General features: G+C 51.2%; 2 protein-coding genes and 2 pseudogenes across 2 annotated transcripts; 2 read left to right on the top strand and 2 right to left on the bottom strand.

Moving 5' to 3' along the window:
- Positions 1-200: 200 nt before the first annotated feature.
- LOC120671471 lies at positions 201-1,953 on the bottom strand (annotated as a pseudogene).
- An 8,457-nt stretch (positions 1,954-10,410) lies between these two features.
- LOC120671359 lies at positions 10,411-13,724 on the bottom strand (annotated as a pseudogene).
- Positions 13,725-13,764: 40 nt separating this feature from the next.
- On the top strand, positions 13,765-14,648 carry LOC120669144 (protein PHOSPHATE-INDUCED 1 homolog; the record flags this gene model as incomplete). Its single annotated transcript, XM_039948944.1, has 1 exon — positions 13,765-14,648. A coding segment is annotated over one exon (570 nt), but the record flags the coding sequence as incomplete, so codon positions are not given.
- A 1,755-nt stretch (positions 14,649-16,403) lies between these two features.
- LOC120669143 (protein PHOSPHATE-INDUCED 1-like) lies at positions 16,404-17,545 on the top strand. Its single transcript, XM_039948943.1, has one exon. The coding sequence runs from the start codon at positions 16,404-16,406 to the stop codon at positions 17,367-17,369; it is 966 nt and encodes a 321-aa protein (XP_039804877.1). The 3' UTR covers positions 17,370-17,545.
- Positions 17,546-19,722: the final 2,177 nt, after the last annotated feature.

Here is a 19,722-nt window from a genome sequence, read left to right as displayed (position 1 = left end):
TCGCCCGTCACAGAATGTATCCTGGCCCATTTAAGAAAAGCACGTCCATTTTGTCGCCATCCCGGGGCCAGGCCAGTGGCCAAACCACACACCAGGGTGACAGACACCGGTGCACTTTCACACATGCGGTATGGTCGCCAGCAAATCGTACCTTACGTGTCACTCCATGATGCACGCATGCCTTTTTTTGACGCACCTCATCTGGGCACAGTTGTAGCATTTGTTCATACATGTACGCACGCACCATCCTATACACGCACACCACACTTACACCATATGTATACAAGCAAACCTACAACTACACACAGATACGAAGACCGCATCCTTCTAGAGATCACCAGAAACCTCCAAAGCTCTATAGGCGACGGACGCATCGCAGTCCCTTTGTAACTCCACACATGAGGGACAGACGTCTGGATGGTGGGAAACTGTTCAAATTTGGGGGCAAGCCCCGGTGAGACACCCGAGTGTCGATGCTGGGCACCGAACTCGGGCGGGTGGCCTGCACAACCGCAGCGCACACCACTGGGCTATGAGCCCGTTCTCGATGCACGCATGCCTTTGGTGTCCAAAACTCCCAATAAGGTAGAGCATGGACTGGATCTCCCTTCTCGGCGTGGCGTCGTCTTGCTCAGGACCTCATCCCCTAGCCGATAAGCTTCCTGAGCTCAACCGTACATGGCAGCTGCGGTACACGAATACACGATACTACGTACAAGTTAATTTACAGGCCCTTTATTTAGCAGTAGCACTGCCCAGCAGCTACGTACGTACGATGATACTCACTGTACTGTACAGTATTTACACAGATAGCAACACTTGAGAAACAGTTTCTTTTTAATTTGGAGGCCCGTCGCCTCGGCACGATCGGGTGGTCCACGGCGGCTACACCAGCGTGGAGCACGCCGACGTGTCGGGGTCGAACAGCGCCGGGAGCAGGAACTTCCTCCCGCGCGCGCCGAGCGCGTTGTAGCTGGCGCCCGTCGCCGCGTCCACCAGCAGCCGCCCGGCGTACCCGGGGTAGGCGCCGCGGTCGCCCTGGTAGAACCCGTCCCCGAACGGGTTGGTCACCGCGCCGGCCACCATGCCGGCCACGCTGATCACCGCGCCGTCCATGCCGGCGTCCCCGTTCGGCGGCACCAGCGGCGGCGCCTGGGGCCCGTACGCCGGCTGGTGGAACGGCCACGCGCACTACCCGGGGCACTGGTCCGCAGGGTTCCCCACCCAAGCGTACGCCGCGTGGGACGACGACCCCGCGCCGCCGCCGCCGTACGACCCGTGGTGCCCGCACCGGCTCGCGCAGAAGCCCTCCACCGCCACGTCCCGCGCCGTGAGCACCAGCGCGATGCCACCGGCCTTGGCGGGGCGCGCCGCGGCCGCCAGCGCCGGGAGCTGGGACATCTTCAGGCTCTTCCCCAGCGAGCACGCCTCGTCCGAGACCTGCCCGGCCAGGACCACCCGCGCGTTCCCGGCGGCGGCGCCGCCGTGTGCGCCGTTCTTGCCTACGGCCGCCGCCTTGGAGAGGTAGAGCCGGTTGATGCTGCTCCACCACTGCGTGACGGACGGGGCGTGGGACGATGGCGTCGTCCCCCGCGGCGCGGCGGAGAGGGAGAGGAGGAAGTCGGAGACGACGGCCTTCTGCGCCGGCGTGAAGCGGCCGTACCATAGGATGGAGACGGGGATGTCGCCGCTCAGCACGGCGCCGTTGTGGTCCGTGAGGAGGTTCGTCTGGGGTTGGAACAGGAACGCCGCTGACGGCGGGGCCGTGGTTACGGCGACCGCCATTAGTAGCAGCAGGAGGGAGGCAACGTGCTGGTGCTTGGCCATTGGGAGGAGAAGGCTCTCGAGACGAGACGGGCTGCTCAGTGGCTCAGACGCTCAGTTGGGAATGGGAGGGAGGCGAATAGGTGTGTTGGGCACTTGGCAGTGTTGTGGGAAGCAAAGCCAAGGCGAGAACTGCTTTTATAGAGGCGCCGCTCATCCCCACTGAACTCGATATCGATAAGCACGAGTGCCTTAGGCGCACGTAATTTATTTACTTGTTTCCGTTTGGCAATATAAGTTTATATAGAAGTTTGTAGTAGATATGTAGACAAATAGATATATATAGATAGAAATAGAATATTTATTTTTAAAGCAAAAAAGATAAAAAAAAATAGTAGCTGAAATTTAACATCTCAATCTCGCCTTGGCTCGGTCTCAATCTCACCATCGAAGGCGGCCAGGAGCGGTCCTCGAGCATCTTCTCACTATGCAATGCGCGGCTATCACGCCCGACCTGCGGCACCGCGGCGTACCGGAGCGAGGCCGGGTCGCCGCCGGTGACGGCATGAACTCGCCGCACCCATCGAGGACGTGCCCGGCGGCCCGCCCAAACTCGCCGCGTGGCTCTCCGGCCTAGCTTCACTGCCGTCATTGTAGTAAAGCACACACATTCGGAGGCAACCAAAATTACCGGTCGAGAGTTCTAGATTCAGATATTTTGCAGTGACCGAGTGGAGAGCTGACACGTGGACCATTCATGTCTCAAGGCCTCAAAGATAATGATGGCACGGACAGTCACATGCACTGTCAATTTAGGATCGAATGGTGTGAATCTTTTTTACTAATGTGGCCGGTCTGTCCTTGCGCCGACCTTCGGGGCATTGACATATAGAAATTAGGGCCGTGATTAGATTCAAAAATTTTATCCCAAAAATGTCACATCGAATATTTGAACACATCCATGGAATATTAAATAAAATCTATTTATAAAACTTTTTACACTGATAGGTTGTAAATCGCGAAACGAATCTAATGAGCCTAATTAATCTATGATTTGCAACAGTGACACTACAGTAACCGTTCACTAATTATGAGTTAATCATGAATTAAGTATGCTTATTAGATTCGTCTCGTGATTTACAACCCATCCGTGCAAAAGGTTTTATAAATAGATTTTATTTAGTACTCCGAAATAGCAAGATTCCCTTTCATCCGTAGTCAGACAGTGATTCTACAGTCACCGTCCACTAATTATGAGTTAATCATGAATTAAGTATGCTCATTAGATTCGTCTCGTGATTTACAACCCATCCGTGTAAAAGGTTTTGTAAATAGATTTTATTTAGTACTTCAAAATATAAAGATTCCCTTTCATCCGTAGCCATACAATGATACTACAGTACCCGTTCACTAATTATGAGTTAATCATGAATTAAGTATACTTATTAGATTCATATCATGATTTACAACCTATCCATGTAAAAGGTTTTGTAAATAGATTTTATTTAGTACTCTGAAATAGCAAGATTCTCTTTTATCCGTAGTCATCGGATCACGATTGGACGGCCGAATTTTTCCGGCCTCCGTGGCCTGTCTGGCCGCTCGCCGCCCTCGGGGCTTTAACATATAGAAAAATGCGAAACAAGTCACCTTGCTCTAGATTTACGGCTTCAGCTACGGAGCTACCAACCAGTTCAGTCCTACACACACTTGAGCTTTCAGTGTTTATGGTGCTTTATTAGCTACCAAACACTAATAGAGTAGTAACAGTTCACTCAAAAGGTGTTTAGGCGTGCTTCAGCCTTCAGGTACCAACACAGTCCACTCAAAAGGGATAGCTGGTTGAGGGGGAAAAAAAAGGAAAATCGCCTCAACCATTTCGTCTCACCAGACCGACTAAGGATTTGGGATGTTTGGATGCAGGAAGTTAAACTTTAGACCACTTAGTTACATGTCAAAATATCAAATAATAGGACTAAATATGAGCTAATTGTTGATCTAGTTACAAAGATGATGGCTAATTGTTCGTTAGAACCCATTGGCCCTTCGTTAGCTCTCACTATCCCATATCTAGACCCTTTAGCACACTTAGGCTAAACTTTAGCACATCCTCTTCAACTTATCCTAATATCCCATTATTTGCCGGCTCTGAAATCTAATATCTGTTGTTTTTTTTCCCACTAATAGAGTTCAACTAGTACTACAATGTTAGCAATCAATTCACCACGCACCTATCTCTTCAAAATATAACCTTTCCTAAAACTTCTCAAAAACTCTAGCAACTCGCAATACGGATGATCACAACCTCAAAATAAACCTGATGATACTCTGAATTGGAAAAGGGGTGGTTTCAATGAATAGTAAGCGAAGGCGAGAGGACATAATAATGCCGGTGTCCTGGAGGATTAGGACGTGAACTAGCTAGAGCCGACGCCCCCAGATCCCAATCATCACCGGGGCCCCGGGCCCCGGGCGCGTACGTGTACGTGGAAGTCAAACGAGCGTTGCCTCGCACCGGACCACATATAATTGGAGGGGCCCCATGGCGATGACGACGCCTTCCTTCCCCTTTGGAGCGTTCGGCCGGGCGCAAGTACACGCGAGGCAAAAGTTGGCGACAGAACTTGACAGGGGAGGGGCATCCCCATCGCCATGCGCGGGTACATGCAGGGACGCTTGGAGCCGTCGCGGTCGGCTCGGCCCCGTCGCGCGCCTCCAGCTGGATGCCTCTACCCATTTTCCGACTCATTTTGTTTTTGGTGTAGATGGAATATGTTCCATGCATCCATTTGGTGTAGTGAGTGGTGACCAGTGGGATGCATGGAATGGAGCTAGACGACTCTTGGATTGTTTTTTTTTAGAATGATGAGAAAAGATCATTACTTTTGATTTTTTAGGCCCATAATTGGCCACCTGCTCCCGGTGTTTGCTTGTTCGGTTCAGTTGAATTTCCTTTTCCCCCCTTTTTTTTGTTTTTGAGAGGGTTTTCGCAATTATTTTCTCTGTGTGGTCGATGCTTGGGTGACCTGCCCTGGATTGAACATTCAGATCGATTGGGCGATCCTTTCTCCCATGACAAATCATATGACAATTGACAATATATTGTTTTATAAAAAATAAGTTTTTTATGTTCATCACCTGCTTTGGAGTGCAATTGTGATCTTGCCCTCATTTTTTAACTTTGTGATTTTTACCTTTTGTCTTTGTATTTGCCCCTGTGTTAACCATTGACTATGAATAAAATCTCATTGATTTGTGAATAGTCAAGGGCAAAATCATAAAATTTAAAAAATAAAATTAAAATTACAATTCAAAGTAGGAATAAGAAGTAAGAACAACATACGACTGGCAATATATCAATATGGAACCTATACTCGAGATATAGAACCAGGCAACCCCAGCTGAGGCTTTGTAAAGATTATCCGAGAGGCCTATGCAGCCACCAAACAAGAGCACTTTGGAGTTTGGAGACACCTGCCGCCACCGCTCTAGATTAGAAGGAGTATACGTGTCCTAACTCTACAATTTCATGATTGATATAGGCCCATCCCTTACGACAAGTCACCAATGCAAAGTTCCACCTATTTTAATGGGCAGTGATTAGCAATGGGTATTCAACCCTAAACCCCATTAATACCCTTTGAACCCGCTCTACGACAAGTCACCAATGCAAAGTAGTGTGGCAGTAGACTAGTAGCTAGTAGTAGTATACTAGCACCATGCATGCATCATGCGCCGCTCCATGAGTGACCAAAACCTAATCAAAGGCAAAGTTTATCAGCAAAGCAAGCGCCTAATTATAGATAGAGCCTTGCACACTCGAGAGGCCATCATCATGTGTAACCCCAGCACAGCTGGCGCCCATGCACCAGAACGCGGGCGAAGACGTGTCGGCGCGGGGCACCACCTGCACAGCCCGGGAGGAACCGGCCGGAGCTAGCCCCGGCCGGCAGGGCGGCAGGCGGCGGCTAGCTGCAGTGTCGCGGCGACAAATAATGGAGGCGGCGGGTACAGGCCGCGCCGTGGACCGGTTCTCTGAAAGGATGCAGGCGCCTGTGGCCACTGAATTCGTGCGCCGCACCGCATGCAGGCCGCGGGGGTCGGACGGGCAGTGTGACGCGTCGAGGCGACAGCGAGCCCGGCCGCCGCCGCCGCCGCTGTGGGCACGGCGAGGAATCGGCTGTTCGCCTGCCCGGAATTATTCCGTTCAGTGATCGGCGGTCAGCGTCGCTGACTGTTCCGTCGAGCAGTTTGCGTGCACTGCTGGATTCAGCATGCAGCAGGTCTGTAGCATGCATGCATGCATAGCAGCTAGTGTATCGAGTTTCACTTCTGAGTTCTGAGATGTTTACTAAATTTTTTACTATTGATGGTAAATAGCCGACGGCAAACACACGCAATAGCCTGAATTTTATGGCATCGTTATACCAAATCAAAAATACCGTAAAAATAATATTGCTGCAGCTCGGACAGCTTAATGCTAGGTTCACTGGCCACTCCTTATTAGGAGTATGGGCTTATGGCACACAACAGCTAGCAGCAGGCATCGATCTCATCACGACCCGTGCGGAGCCCTCAAGGCATCGATAGCATGGCTAGCTGCACGGGCACCCATCGCGCGTGGCTCGGAGGGTGAGCGGTCTATTACCAACAGCTGCCGCGGCTGTAGATAGCGACGGCCGAGGGAGGGGGGAGGCGGCGCTACTAGGGATGGTAATGAGCCATGACCTAGTGGTCTCTTTACAGCCCAATAAGGTTTTTAAATTATTTAGTTCAAAATTATATAAGATTAGAGCCCGGCCTTTTTAGAGCCCGGCCCTTAGATTTTCTAGTTCAAAATTTTGGGCCCTTTACCACCCCTAGCGCTACCTGCTGACGGCGTGCGCGCGCCGTCGCCGGCCGCATGGTTCACGTGTGGGTGTGGCGGCCGCGCGCAATGCAAACCGCCAGCGGCGCGTCAAAAGGTCGCCGGCCGGCCTCCTCATCATGATGGAGGCTGGCCGGCCTCGCCGTGCTGGGCCATTGGTCGGTCTTGCCATCGATCGTGGGCGCAGCGTAGCTAGCTTCACGGTTGGAGGCGGCCGGTCCCCCGGCTGCCGTAGTAGTAGTACTCTCAATCTAGCAGCGGGCCGGGCGCCCGGGCCACACAATCTATCACTAGTGTATGAGGCGCGCCAATACCTGTTTTGGACACATAGCATGCAATGTTAACGCCATCCAGCTTACAATAATGTATTACCACTACACCATGAAAACCGCCATGAAAAGCACCAAACCCGCCAAGAAAATAATCCTTGGCGGCTAGCCGCCAAGCAAAATCCGCCAAGGATAGAGAGCCAAGGAAATCCAATTTCCTTGGCTGCCAGCCGCCAAGGATTATTTTTTTGCGGTTTGGCCGCCAAGTAAAGTAGACCTTCGCCAAAATTGTAAATGAGCCAAGAAAATTTTACAACCGCCAAGGATATAACTTTCCTTGGCGGTCATCGACAGCCAAGGATATAACTTTCCTTGGCGGCCGTCAACAGCCAAGGAAAGTTATTTACTTGGCAGGCATCAACTGCCAAGGAAATACATACTGCCAATAAAAAAAATATAATCGACATTAATGCTCACTCCATCACAAAATTCATTCAGAGATATGATCAAAATATTAATATAATTGACATTAATGCATGAAGGAGTCTGACATTAGCTACTGTAGATACAGATTCTAAATTTGCCCCTATAGTTAGTCTTACATACAAGTCCATAGATGCTACAACCATTAGATCACACAAATCCTACAATTTGTACCCAAAAGGTTAGTATCAACTATGTTACTACAGCCACCAGTCCACAAATGTACCCACAAGAGCCTAAATGTGATGGACCAATAACCTTCAAAAAGAGGACACATATGAACACTTAGAGATTCTCTCATTTAACAGAGTAGAAGTAATCTGATTTAGCATCTCTTGTTTCTGCACTCTTTCAAGTGTTACACAAATGAGTACAGATAATGGAATTTTCACAAACGATGAGTACAGATGATGCAAAGAAAAAAAGAGCTCATTGAAAAGTAACCTTGCATGACACTCTTTGCGCCAACTCTGTTGCATTGTGTTATCTATCCGCCATGTGAACTGCTACTCCATTGTGATGTGAACTGCTACTCCATTGTGAAGGCTCCGTTTTATATCATTCCAGAAAATGGACTACCATGTGATGAACCAGTGCACAGAAGTTTCACATATACATATTCATAAGAGTGCATAAGTAATAGCAAGAAATATAATTTGTATGACTGCAAAATTAGTTGAAACATCTGTCAGTAAGCTTCAGGTTCATCCCTCTGTGATATATGTTTTGGTATTATACTAAACAGATTAGTTCAATACGAAGCTAACTACATAGCACAACTTTGCAGACATAAGCGACAGATTTAGAGATGCTCATACTGAAAGATATGTTCGATTTTATAGTATAGAAATGCAGGATAAGGAAGTTCAGTTTATCATGCCAAGATAATCAGCAACTCTACTAGCAACAGCTGGTTCGAGAAGCAGTGAAGAATTACACTTCACATTTTGTCAAAATAATTTGTTGTTGAGTGCAAACCTAGTACTACTAGTAGCATGTCGCTGCCTCAAATAGACATATGAAAAAGTGGAGCTTGTACTTACAGATTCAAAGGCATACACAGGCACCATAAACAACAGCTACGACCCACTTCTGCTCCAGGAGAATTTCAACAAGTACAATTTACAACAGGTAGCAAGCAAGCCATAAGCATCAGTTACATTTGATACATTTCACCCAACAGCTGACATGCAGAGGAAAGTAGATGTTGTATAGTCGCAACAAAGGAAAATCAGAACGGAACTTTAAAATCCTAAAGAGAACGGGGAGGCGGGGTGTGGGATTGCATTCTCACTGTTCGCCGAGGAGCTGGAGCACATCATCATCGGCGGCGCTCGGCCTAGAACACATCGCACCATCCCTTGGCGCTGCGGACGGCGGCCTGCGCCATCCCGTAGAGCTCAACCCGGCGGTGGAGGTCGGCGTGGCCGCGCATGTCGATGCAGCGCCAGAGTGCGGTGTCGTCGCGCCCGGCGCGGCACACCTGTGCAGGCCCCATGAGGATCTCGACGTTGTCGAGCCTGGGGAGGACGACCGCGAACGCGTCCAGCGGCAGCGCCGCCAAGCCCCTAGCCTCCTGGTGACCCTCCGCAGCTCGGATGGGGTTGGGTTCGGGGCAGCAGGCTCAGACCTACGCGCGAAGGCGACTGGCGGCAGCAGCCACAACGCTGCTACGAGGCCCATCGCGCACGTGACGGCCGCCGGCGCACCCGTGCGGTGGCGACGGCGGATGCGGAGTGGTCGGGCTTGTCAGCGAAGGCGGTGGGCGGGAGCAATCACGACGGTCGGCGGGGGCGGGAGCTGGAGCGAGAGCCAGCTAGGGCTGAGGCGGCGGCGGGCGGGGGGAATTGCAGCGGCGTAGATCTGAAGAAGGGAGGTGGGAGCGGCGGTGACAGGAGACTGAGGTAGGGTTTCAGTCGACTAGCCTTTTATACATCTGGTGATCGATCTGAATTGTTGGATCGAAGATGGACGGACAGGAGATGTCGGGCCCTAGTGGAAAATGGCTCTGCATAAGTTTCTTGGCCCAATTAACATTTTTTTTCTTTTATTGTATAGCACCATTGTGAAGTAGCATATAAAAATTATTATCTTACATACAACAATATATTTTTTATATGTAATACACTACATATAAGATGGCTTGTAGAAGTTTCAAAATTTTTGAAACTAATTTGTTTTTTCTATATGTTAAATGAATTTCTATATGGTTAATGAACTTAATTCTAAATTGAACTAAATGTCCATCTAATAAGATACACAAAATTGCACAAAAACTATATATAGGATCATATGTTCCACTTATGTCTATTTCCTGGAGATATATGAAAATTCAAGTATTTAATAGAGATAATTCAAACTTTTTCTCCAATTTACCACATAATAATTATAATAATATATAGATTTGATTAGAAAATTCTAAAAATTGAAACAATAATATATTTTTGGTTCATAAGCTTCCATAAAAAACTTAAATAGTTTTATAAAAGTTAGATGCTACATTGTTCTCAAAAGGATACATCTCTCGTATAGTTTCTTATAACTCAAGTGAACCTTTGAGATTTGAGTACATCATAATGTTTTTAAAAACGTATGCACCTCAAATTTGGATACAATCTTATTTGTACCATAATATTAGAAAATATGAAGTTACAAGACTAATTGTTATGCAAAAAATATATTTTTATAGTCTCTATTTGGATGGAAGAAAATAAGTCATATGTAAAAGATCCGAGAATAGAAATTAACATACAAACAGGCAGCCTTAAATGAAAGATCATGATTTTAGAAAACTTTAGAAAAAAGAATAATAAAATTTGGAGTTCATATGAGAAAGATATACCAATTATAAATTTTAATTTCGAATTAAAAAGACAAATATGAAATATACATGTGTTCTTCACCATTTTCTTGGTGGCTCAGCAAAGCAGCCAAGAAAACACACAGTTTTCTTGGCGGCCAACCAAAACAGCCAAGGAAAGACACCATTTTCTTGGCGACTCGGCCAAACAGCCAAGGAAATACACATTTTTCTTGGCGGCTCACAAAAATAGCTAAGAAAATATATTTTTTTGGTTGTTCAATGTTACCGCCAAGGAAATGTTATATTCCTTGGCGGCTGAATTGCACCCGCCAAGAAAAGTTGAAGCCGCCAATGTAAATCCGGATTGGTGTAGTGTACACAGGTAGAGTGGAACAATGTCTTGAAGCAGTTATTTAGCACGTAATAGTTCATGGAGGACTGCAGCGGTCTGTAATATCCTAACGGCGAGTGGATACTGCGGCATCGAACGCCTGCCGCACATACGGAAAAGGATCCAAAAGGCGCAGTCGTGGCTGTTGCACCGTGCTCGTCGGCATGTGGTGTAGGCGGCCGCCACCATGAGTGTTGGAGCTGGACCTGCAGGCAGGGCAATGGCATTTGGAAACATTTGTGAGCTTCAAAAAAATGCAGAGAAGAGGGGTCAGCCATGTGTGGCTAACGGCTCAGCAAGGAGTACGTGCCTGGAATAAGGGGGTCAGCCATGTGTGGCTAACCAGCTTAGAGTATAAAAAAAAAACTGCCTCAGTTGTCGTCACAACAACTAACAATAATGTAATTAATTTGTAAATTAGAAGATGAACATAATATAAAGGCATCTGATTTGTTGGGGCCATACTTTAACACATTATTCCAGCCTAGGCTTTTGATAACGTTCTATAGTCTTGGTGATCAATACAACAAATCTACTGCTTTGTTCCCTGGACCACGTCTGAATTAGGTGCAGACCTAACCGTTAGTGTACATCACGGGTTGGCTATAGACTGAACTGAACAAAAGCTGTGCAATGGTCTTTTCTAGATGCCAGCAGTACTGCTTTCAACTGTCCAAAGCACGAGACGCTCCTAATTCTAGCAAATTCATAATCAAGGCCGTGTTTGGTTCCATAAATCAAAATTTCAAAAAAAAAATTTCCGGCACATGCATGGAGACTTAAATCTAGACGAAATAAAAAACGCATTGCGACTACTGCCTGTAAATCGCGAGACGAATCTAATGAACCTAATTAGGCCGTAATCAGACGCTAAATTGCTACAGTAATGCTACAGTAACAACCTCTAATGACGGATTAATTAGACTCGTTAGATTCGTCTCGCGATTTACAGACGAGTTCTGTAATTATTTTTGTGATTAGTCTATGTTTAGTACTTCAAATGTAGAAAGATGCCTTTTCAAAAATTTTACATAGCGCAACCAAACACGGCCCAAGATAAGTAGCTGGCGGTTTAGTCTTTCAGAGCATCATTTCCTGGCAAACAAGAAATGAGCAGTTTGGGAAGAATCCAAGCTGAGGTACAGATTCCAAAAACATCCCATAATAAGCATCTGCGCCCATATGTCAAAAACAGGCCAAGCAATTACAGATGAGAGCAGAGCAAACCGCACTCTTACATACCGAATTGGAGCATCCGGGTGGGTACACGTGATCAAATGTGCATCTCCTCTCCTTCGTCCGGTTCTGTATGAGGTCCAGGTAATCCTTTGACAGATCGGGGTCCAGCACAACCAGTCTGGGAGAAAGAAACGCATGTAAACCATCACATTGCCACCACCAATAGCGAAACTACCCGCGCATCAACAAAACCGCATCAGCCTGTACCTTATCATCAATGACCTGAATGATATGCCGCGAGCGCCGCTGCTCGTCCTCGGTCAATGGCCTGCACTTGACAGCCACCTGCAATTGTAATACACGATTCTGCTATGTGCATCCGGCTGTGGGTGAGAATACGCCAAGCAATTGCTGTGCAACGGTTAGAGTAATGCATTACAATTCCATTATCGCTGCGCAATTGTAATGCCGAGATCGGGTAAGTAATAAGCACATACTGGTGTAGAATACACCTAGCTAGATGTGAATTGACGCTAATCAAGGCACAACCAATTACCAGCGCTTGGCGTCGGGCTCGCCGCCGTCGCTCCGCTGCGACCCGTTCTCGGCCTCGCCGTCGCCGAACGTCGCCAACAAGTTCTCGGGCGGCGCGCCGGAGTGCTCCGGCCCGCAGCCTGCTGCTTGGGAGAGGCCGCTGGCGGCCTGCTGGTCCGCCGCCGCCGGGACGCCGCCGGAGGAGCTGCGGCGCGTTGAGAGCGGCTTCGGGGGGTTGTGCGCGCCCTTGTACACGATCTGCGTGATGCGGCCGTCGGCCAGGGACCGCTCCACCTTCTTCTTCATGGAGCAGCTGTGGTAGGTGCACTTGTAGTAGCTGCGCGGGTTCTCTCTCCCCTCCACCTGCTTCTGGCCGTACTTGCGCCAGTTGTAACCGTCCTCGAGCTTGGCCGCTGCTGGCCTTGTTGTTGTTGTTCGCGGCGGCGACGCTCTGCTTGTTCACGGCTTCCACTTGCTGCTCCTCCTGCACGAGCAGACGGACATACACGAGACTGTGAGCTACTGCTGATTGGCCACCTTAGCTCCTGGTAGAAATTATGAAAGAATCGATTCTCGATCTGTGTGCGCTTGCGATTTCCTACCTTGAATGCTGGGAAGGAAACTGTGCGTGGCCATGGCGTTGGAGCTGGCCGTGTGGAAGGAGAAGTCATTGAAGCCGCCGCCCGGGTCTCCTCCTGCAGCTGCGAGGCGATCAGCTCGGTGGCCTGCTTCCAGTCGAAACTCTGCGCCGGGATATGGTGCCGGTGATCGGGGACGCAAGGATGTTAGACGAGGAGTTGAGCAGGACGGGCGAGCGGAGCAGCTCGGCGGGGCTGAGCCCGGCCGGGATGGCGAAGTACGAGGACGGCGACATGGGCGGCGGCGAGATGGGCAGGCTGGGCTGCTGGTCGGACTTGAACTTGGGCACGCCGCCCCTGGCCCCGCGGTGGAACAGGCCCCTCGACGACCGCTCATGATCGGCGCCGAGCATGTCCCCGGAGCCGGAGAGGAGCTCGGTGAAGGAGGTGATGAAGGGCGGGGGCGTGAACGCGAAACCCCCGTGGTCCAAGCTCCCCGTCGAGGACGCCATGGCGAGAAGCAGAGCAGCCGAGCAGAGGAGGAGGAGCCTGCGAGACGAGACGGGGACACGGGCTGCGTGACAGCGGGAGGAGGGGAGGGGAGATGGGAGGCGGACGGGAGGAGACCTGCCATGGCCGCCGCCACCATGCGCCGGCCACGGACCCGCGCGGGGACCCGCCATGGCCCCCGGCCTCCGGAGCGACGCGGTGGAGGCGTAGCAAGGCGCGGCCGCGGCCTGGCGAAGGGGCGCCCCACGCCATGGCCGCTCGTCGCCCTGCTCCATGGCCCTGGCCGCGCGCCGCCCTGCGCAATGGCCTGCTCGTCGCCGCCCCGCACGCCGGCCTGCGCGGCGGCCGCGCCGCGCTCCGCTGCCGCCGCGTCGCGTCGCGCGCGCGGGCCGCCGGCAGAGGACGCGATTGCCGCGGCAGGGGAGGGGAGGAGGAAGACTGCCGCGCGCGCTCGCGCGGGCCGCCGGCAGAGGGTGGCGGTGGAGGGCTTCTGCGCGAGCCGGTGCGGACACCACGGGTCGTACGGCGGCGGCGGCGCAGGGTCGTCGACCCGCGCGGCGTACGCGTGGGTGGGGAACCCCGCGGACCAGTGCCCCGGGCAGTGCGCGTGGCCGTTCCACCAGCCGGCGTACGGGCCCCAGGCGCCGCCGCTGGTGCCGCCGTGCGGGGACGCCGGCATGGACGGCGCGGTGATCAGCGTGGCCGGCGTGGTCGCCGGCGCGGTGACCAACCCGTTCGGGGACGGGTTCTACCAGGGCGACCGCGCCGCGCCGCTGGAGGCCGCCACGGCGTGCGCGGGCGTCTACGGCAGCGGCGCCTACCCCGGGTACGCGGGGCGGCTTCTGGTGGACGCGGCGACTGGCGCCAGCTACAACGCTCACGGTGCGCGCGGGAGGAAGTACCTGCTCCCGGCGCTGTACGACCCCGGCACGGGTGAGTGCGCCACCTTGGTGTGAGAGGAGCGCCCGTGTCTGTGTCTTGGGCCTCTTGGCAGCAGGCATCCGTGCGTCTCCATGGATGGTACGGGGATGGTGTGATTGTATGGCAGGGGCAGTGTGTGTGTGTGTGTGTGTATACTAGTTTGTGACGGTCCAAGTGATGCCGTGTTGTTATTAAGTATACTTGGAGTCCAAAAACCAACAGGATGGTGAACTGTATAAAATGTGAAGTGCTCGTGTATCATCGTCACGCTATTTTTTGAACTGTAAACATGCTCCTGGGAGGGGAAGCAAACGAGTTTATTTAGCAAACGAAATTGCTTGGGATTAGACGAGTGAATTTGATCTGCACGAGTCCAACTCTGCAATGTCCACGCAAAAGCTAATCTGTTTCTCTCTGTTTTTTGGGAGGGCTTCGATTTCTTCATGATCGCAGGCAGGGCCTAGAATTTGCGACGTTGTTGAATGCCCACTTGTTGCCGGACAGCCCGTGTTGGTGTGGACGGGGACCGTCTTGTATTTTTTTAGGCCCTCTTTTGACACCTCTCATCTAGATATAACTGTAGCATTTGTTTGTATACAGACACACATCTGTACCACACGCAAGCACACCTCACACACTACAAATATACAATCAGACCTATAACTATACACAGATACCAAGACGCGTCCTTAGAGAGATCACTAAAGTCATCGAGGCTTCGGCGATGGGCACATCGCAGTCCCTTTGTGGCTCCACGCGCATTAAGAAGCTCAACTGAGATTAATTAGGGAACCTACTGTTCCTGAGTGCAAAATCCGCGTTGAGCGGCGCTCGAACGCGGACGGCGGGCGCTCCACCGAGCAAACCCAGCCAACCGAGTTACGGCTCGTTCGCTGTAGGCCCTCTTGTTGTAATGTTGCGTGCATGTTAAGGCCCATGTATTTCAGACCGGGCCAAACTGTTTCCATTCCGGTGAGCCCAGCCCAATACATCATTCCAACCAAAACCAGTCAAAGTGAGCCCAGCCCAATACAACATGCCATCCAACCAGTTGCACTGGACGTTGCAAGAAAGCCGAAACCATGAACTTGGGCACTTGGCAGCCATCTCAGGTCAACGGCTGGCAGAAGAAAGTGGACGAAACGAGCTTTCCGTAGTCTCAAAGCACCAGGCTTCTCCTCTCTTTGATGCACTCCGGCATCAACACATTTTCGAAGCACACTAGATGGGCATGCGCCCATGGGCAAAGGTTCCCGGGAACGCGCGCGCGCGGCCCTGTCCGGCTGGCCGGCCGGCACCGACCGACCTGGGCTGCCGGCCAGGATACCTTGCTTACGAGCTGGCCGGATTTCCGGTGGATTCTGGATGGTTGCCGGGATTACGAGTATTTTTCGTCGCTTTCGTGTGCCTTGACGCTTCAGCAGCCTAGTACTCCCTCCGTCCCAAACTAATTGCAAATCTAGAGTTTAAAATTTGTCCCACAAAAAGTCCTATTTTGACCCAACTAATACAAAAGACAAGACTTTCTGGAGACTTCTTAAAAAAAGAGACAAGATATTATTTAAATTCTTTTCATTAAAAACAAAGAGTATTTTGGTAATTTAACACCATATATTGATTTACGTGTCTAGTCTTAGAATTGCATTTATTTTGGGACGGACGAAAGTACTCCACTTACTACGTGACATGCAAGCCCCGTTTTGGTCAAAGTCCCGTGCATGCCCCCACGATACTGTCACGAGCACCGAGCGCTTTGACGTCGTGCCATGCATCAGCAGACGCAAACTACGCCGCCGACCAGTCCACACCACCGTTTGCAAATGCAAGCACCGTTCCGTTCAAATAGCAAAGCGTCGATGCCTGCAGCAGGGCTGCATACACATACATAGCGTGACATGAAGCTAAGTTGAACATGGGTGACAAGATGATCGAGATCACAGGGCTTGCGCCACGGAGCAGGAAGGTGTACCACGCATTGGCAGCGTCGTTTCAACCCCAAAATGACCTATAAATTCCTTGTCAATGGAGCTCTTTCTCGCTCGCACCCAGCAAGCCGCTGCTTTTCACATCTCCCGGTAGATCCCAAGTGGTAAACCCGGCCCAAATGGCCTCTCGTCGCGGCTTCATCTCTTCGAGGGCGCTGCAGATGGCGGCAGCAGCGCTGATCGTCCTGAGCATGGCGCGGCCGTCGCTGTGCCAGCAGCGCCGGGAGCTCGAGCTGGCGGAGATGCCGACCGGCGACCAGCTCACGTACCACGGCGGCGCCGTGCTGAGCGGCGACATCCCCGTCTCCATCGTCTGGTACGGGAGCTTCTCGCCCGGGAAGAAGGCCATCGTCGTCGACTTCATCGAGTCGCTCACGTCCAAGCCCGCCTCCGCGACGCCCTCGGTCGCGCAGTGGTGGGCCACCATCCGCAAGGTCTACCTGTCCAACGCCGCCGCGGCCGGCGGCGGCGGCGGCGATACGCGCGTGCTCCTCGCCAGCCAGGCCGCCGACGAGCAGTACTCCCTCGGCAAGTCCCTGACGCTGGACCAGGTGTCCCAGCTCGCGGCGGGCGCGGCGCCCGGGAAGGGCGCGCTCGTGCTGGTGCTCACGGCCGCGGACGTCGTCGTCGAGGGCTTCGGCAGCGTGCGGTGCGGCCTCCACGGCGCCGACGCGGGCGCCGGCTACGCCTACGCGTGGGCGGGCGACGCCGAGCGGCAGTGCCCCGGGCAGTGCGCGTGGCCGTTCGCGAGGCCGGCCTACGGGCCGCAGGACAAGCCGCTGGTCGCGCCCAACGGCGACGTCGGCGCCGACGGCATGATGGTGACGCTCGCCAGCATGGTAGCGGGCGCGGTGACCAACCCGTTCCGCGACGCCTACTACCAGGGCGAGAAGGACGCCGCGCTGGAGGCCTGCACGGCGTGCGCCGGGGTGTACGGCAGCGGCTCGTACCCCGGGTACGCCGGCGACGTGCTCGTCGACAAGGCCACCGGAGGCAGCTACAATGCCGTTGGCGCCGGAGGCCACAAGTACCTGCTCCCCGCCGTCTACGACGCGGCGAAGCCTGGGTGCTCTACTTTGGTGTAGAGCGCGCGGAAATCAAACGGAGAGGACTTCGACGGCTTCTTGGATCGTCGGAGGATAAAAAGCGTCTCAAGAACTGGAGAAAACAGAAGGAAGCGAAACCTGGTAAAGAACAAGGAGTTGTCTTTCAGAGACCACCGTAAATCAAGAACAGCTTTTCGAAAGGAACAGAAAAGGAATTGGCGATCGATGCTGTGTGGACTTGGGATCATCTGGCTATTACGTTTACTTATTTTATACTTTCCCGGTCAAATAGTTGCGTGAACATATAATGGAACAGGAATGCAACACCATTTCTCAAGAGAACCACGTTTTATTGGTCAGGTCGGGCTGGATTCGGGGTGTAAGAAATAAACATCAGGTTTTATTTTGACCCGACTCGACCACGATCCAACCTGATAAATGATCAGATGCAACTAGAAGTTCATGATCAATTATTGAAAACCTATAACTAATCAAAATTGATTATTTTTATTGTCATTTTAGTTCATTGTTAAACAAATGTCCATACATAAACCGTGTAATTGATGCTAAAAAAAAAACCGTGTAATCTTTATCTAGCTATAACAAAGTTTGTTTTGGATTACTCTTTGATTTTACACCGGCACATCGTTTACCACTAAAAGAATATGACCCTGTTAATTTCTAGAATGAAATATGAATCTAGAAAAATGAAGTACCCAAGTTGAGCCTAGGAATCAACCCTCGGAGGACAGATTCTAGCATAAGGACCCTGACCAAATGATCTTAGTTTGCAGCCAGCTGATAAACATCAGTATTACATGTAGAAACTAAATAAAAATAAGATTGAATTTAGGAAGCAAAATTTAAACCAATGGAGTTAAAACTTGACCCTAGGGGAGGATCTCCTCCGAGATATTGCAGTAAGAAGAGATTTTTTTAAGCGCCGATCGAGAAAAAACCTCAAAGTACCCAAAACATGCGTGCATCAGATATAACTTTGAAAATAGCCACATGCGAGGGTCCATTTTTTGTGAGACCCATGATTTCAACCCTGTGGTTGATCACGATTAGCTGGGCGGCGATGTAAGCAACGACAGGTGCCATAACTCAAGCTGAGGTTTATGGCTGATGCGAGCTTGGCCTTGCTATTTACCTCTTTCTGATTAGGCACAATCTGTATGGTCTATTGGATAATGTACCTTCACCTCTGGCTTTTACGGATTCACTTACCACTTAGGACCACTTTATGGATAAAAACTTAACCTAGAGATTCATAAATAATCACTTTTACATATTGAATCAATTATCTTAGAAAATCACTTCTCATATGAACCTGAGGAGGAGCTCCACCAAACAGAACCATGAAGTCACTTTCAACTTTTCAAGCTAGGAACATGAGTGAAATTGGTACGCAACACTTTTGGCAATGGATGACAAAATTTCTGCATATTCCCCTTTTGCTTATCTATGTCTTCTAGGTTATCTCATTTGTGCTGTTTTTTTTTCCTTCCATTGTCTGTTGGGCGAACGCAAAATATAAACGGAAATCCTACTCGGAGAGGGCTCTCTATTTACTCTTATTGGGAGAGCCCTCCTAATCGCTGTCCATCATATATTCTACATTCTACGGGCCGTGCGCTTTTGACATTTTGCTTCTCTCTCTCCCGTAACTTTTCCCCATCCAGCGATCCGAAGGAGACGAGGCCTGAATCCACGACGGAGGGAGGCGTGGCGTGGGCAGCGAAGGCGTGGCGCTGGCTGCGGATTTGGTGCGCCGCTGCCCGCCGGGTGGATTCCACGCACGCTCCTCGCCGGGGGAGTCCACGCGCCGCTCCTCGCTGGCGGGAGTCCACCCGCCCATCCTTGCCGATGTTCTTCGACGCGCCGCACCACGTGCCTGGGGAAGCGAGGTGCGGTGAGTGGAGCCGATGCGCCATACCACGACGAGGCGAGCATACGCTCGGCGAGCGGATCCAGGGGAGGCGATGCACCACGTGCGAGGGAGGTGATGTGCAGCGAGTGTAGTCGCCGCGCCGCCCCGTGCCAAGACAAGGTGATCCGTGGTGGTGTTGGATCTCGACTATTCCGCAGCAGATCGAGGGGAGTCTCCCATCTCCGGCAATGCTGCACGCAAAGGCGCCGGACCTGGGCGATTTCAGTAACTTCATCTCACAGGTTGTAATCGATTAAGCCCATTTCATGCTTGTCTACATTTTTGACATGTTCATCTTTTTTTTTGCTTAGATGTTTATTTTATTCTGCATAGTTTCTCTAGGGTTTCCTGATTAACGTGGTCTCCGATTTTTTTGCTAACCCCCATCTAGCTTATACATGCTCAAATAGAATCTTATGTTACATTAGGATTTTTTGTAGCATCTGGCTGCATTATGTT

This window comes from Panicum virgatum, chromosome 4N (assembly GCF_016808335.1).
Source record: "Panicum virgatum strain AP13 chromosome 4N, P.virgatum_v5, whole genome shotgun sequence".
Lineage (NCBI taxonomy): Eukaryota > Viridiplantae > Streptophyta > Magnoliopsida > Poales > Poaceae > Panicum > Panicum virgatum.
The sequence above is the reverse complement of the archived record's forward strand: the minus strand, read 5'-3'. Positions and strand labels throughout refer to the sequence as shown.

Excerpts from the sequence above, each read along its gene's own strand:
- LOC120669143 (XM_039948943.1), top strand. The coding sequence starts at position 16,404 with ATGGCCTCTCGTCGCGGCTTCATCTCTTCGAGGGCGCTGCAGATGGCG.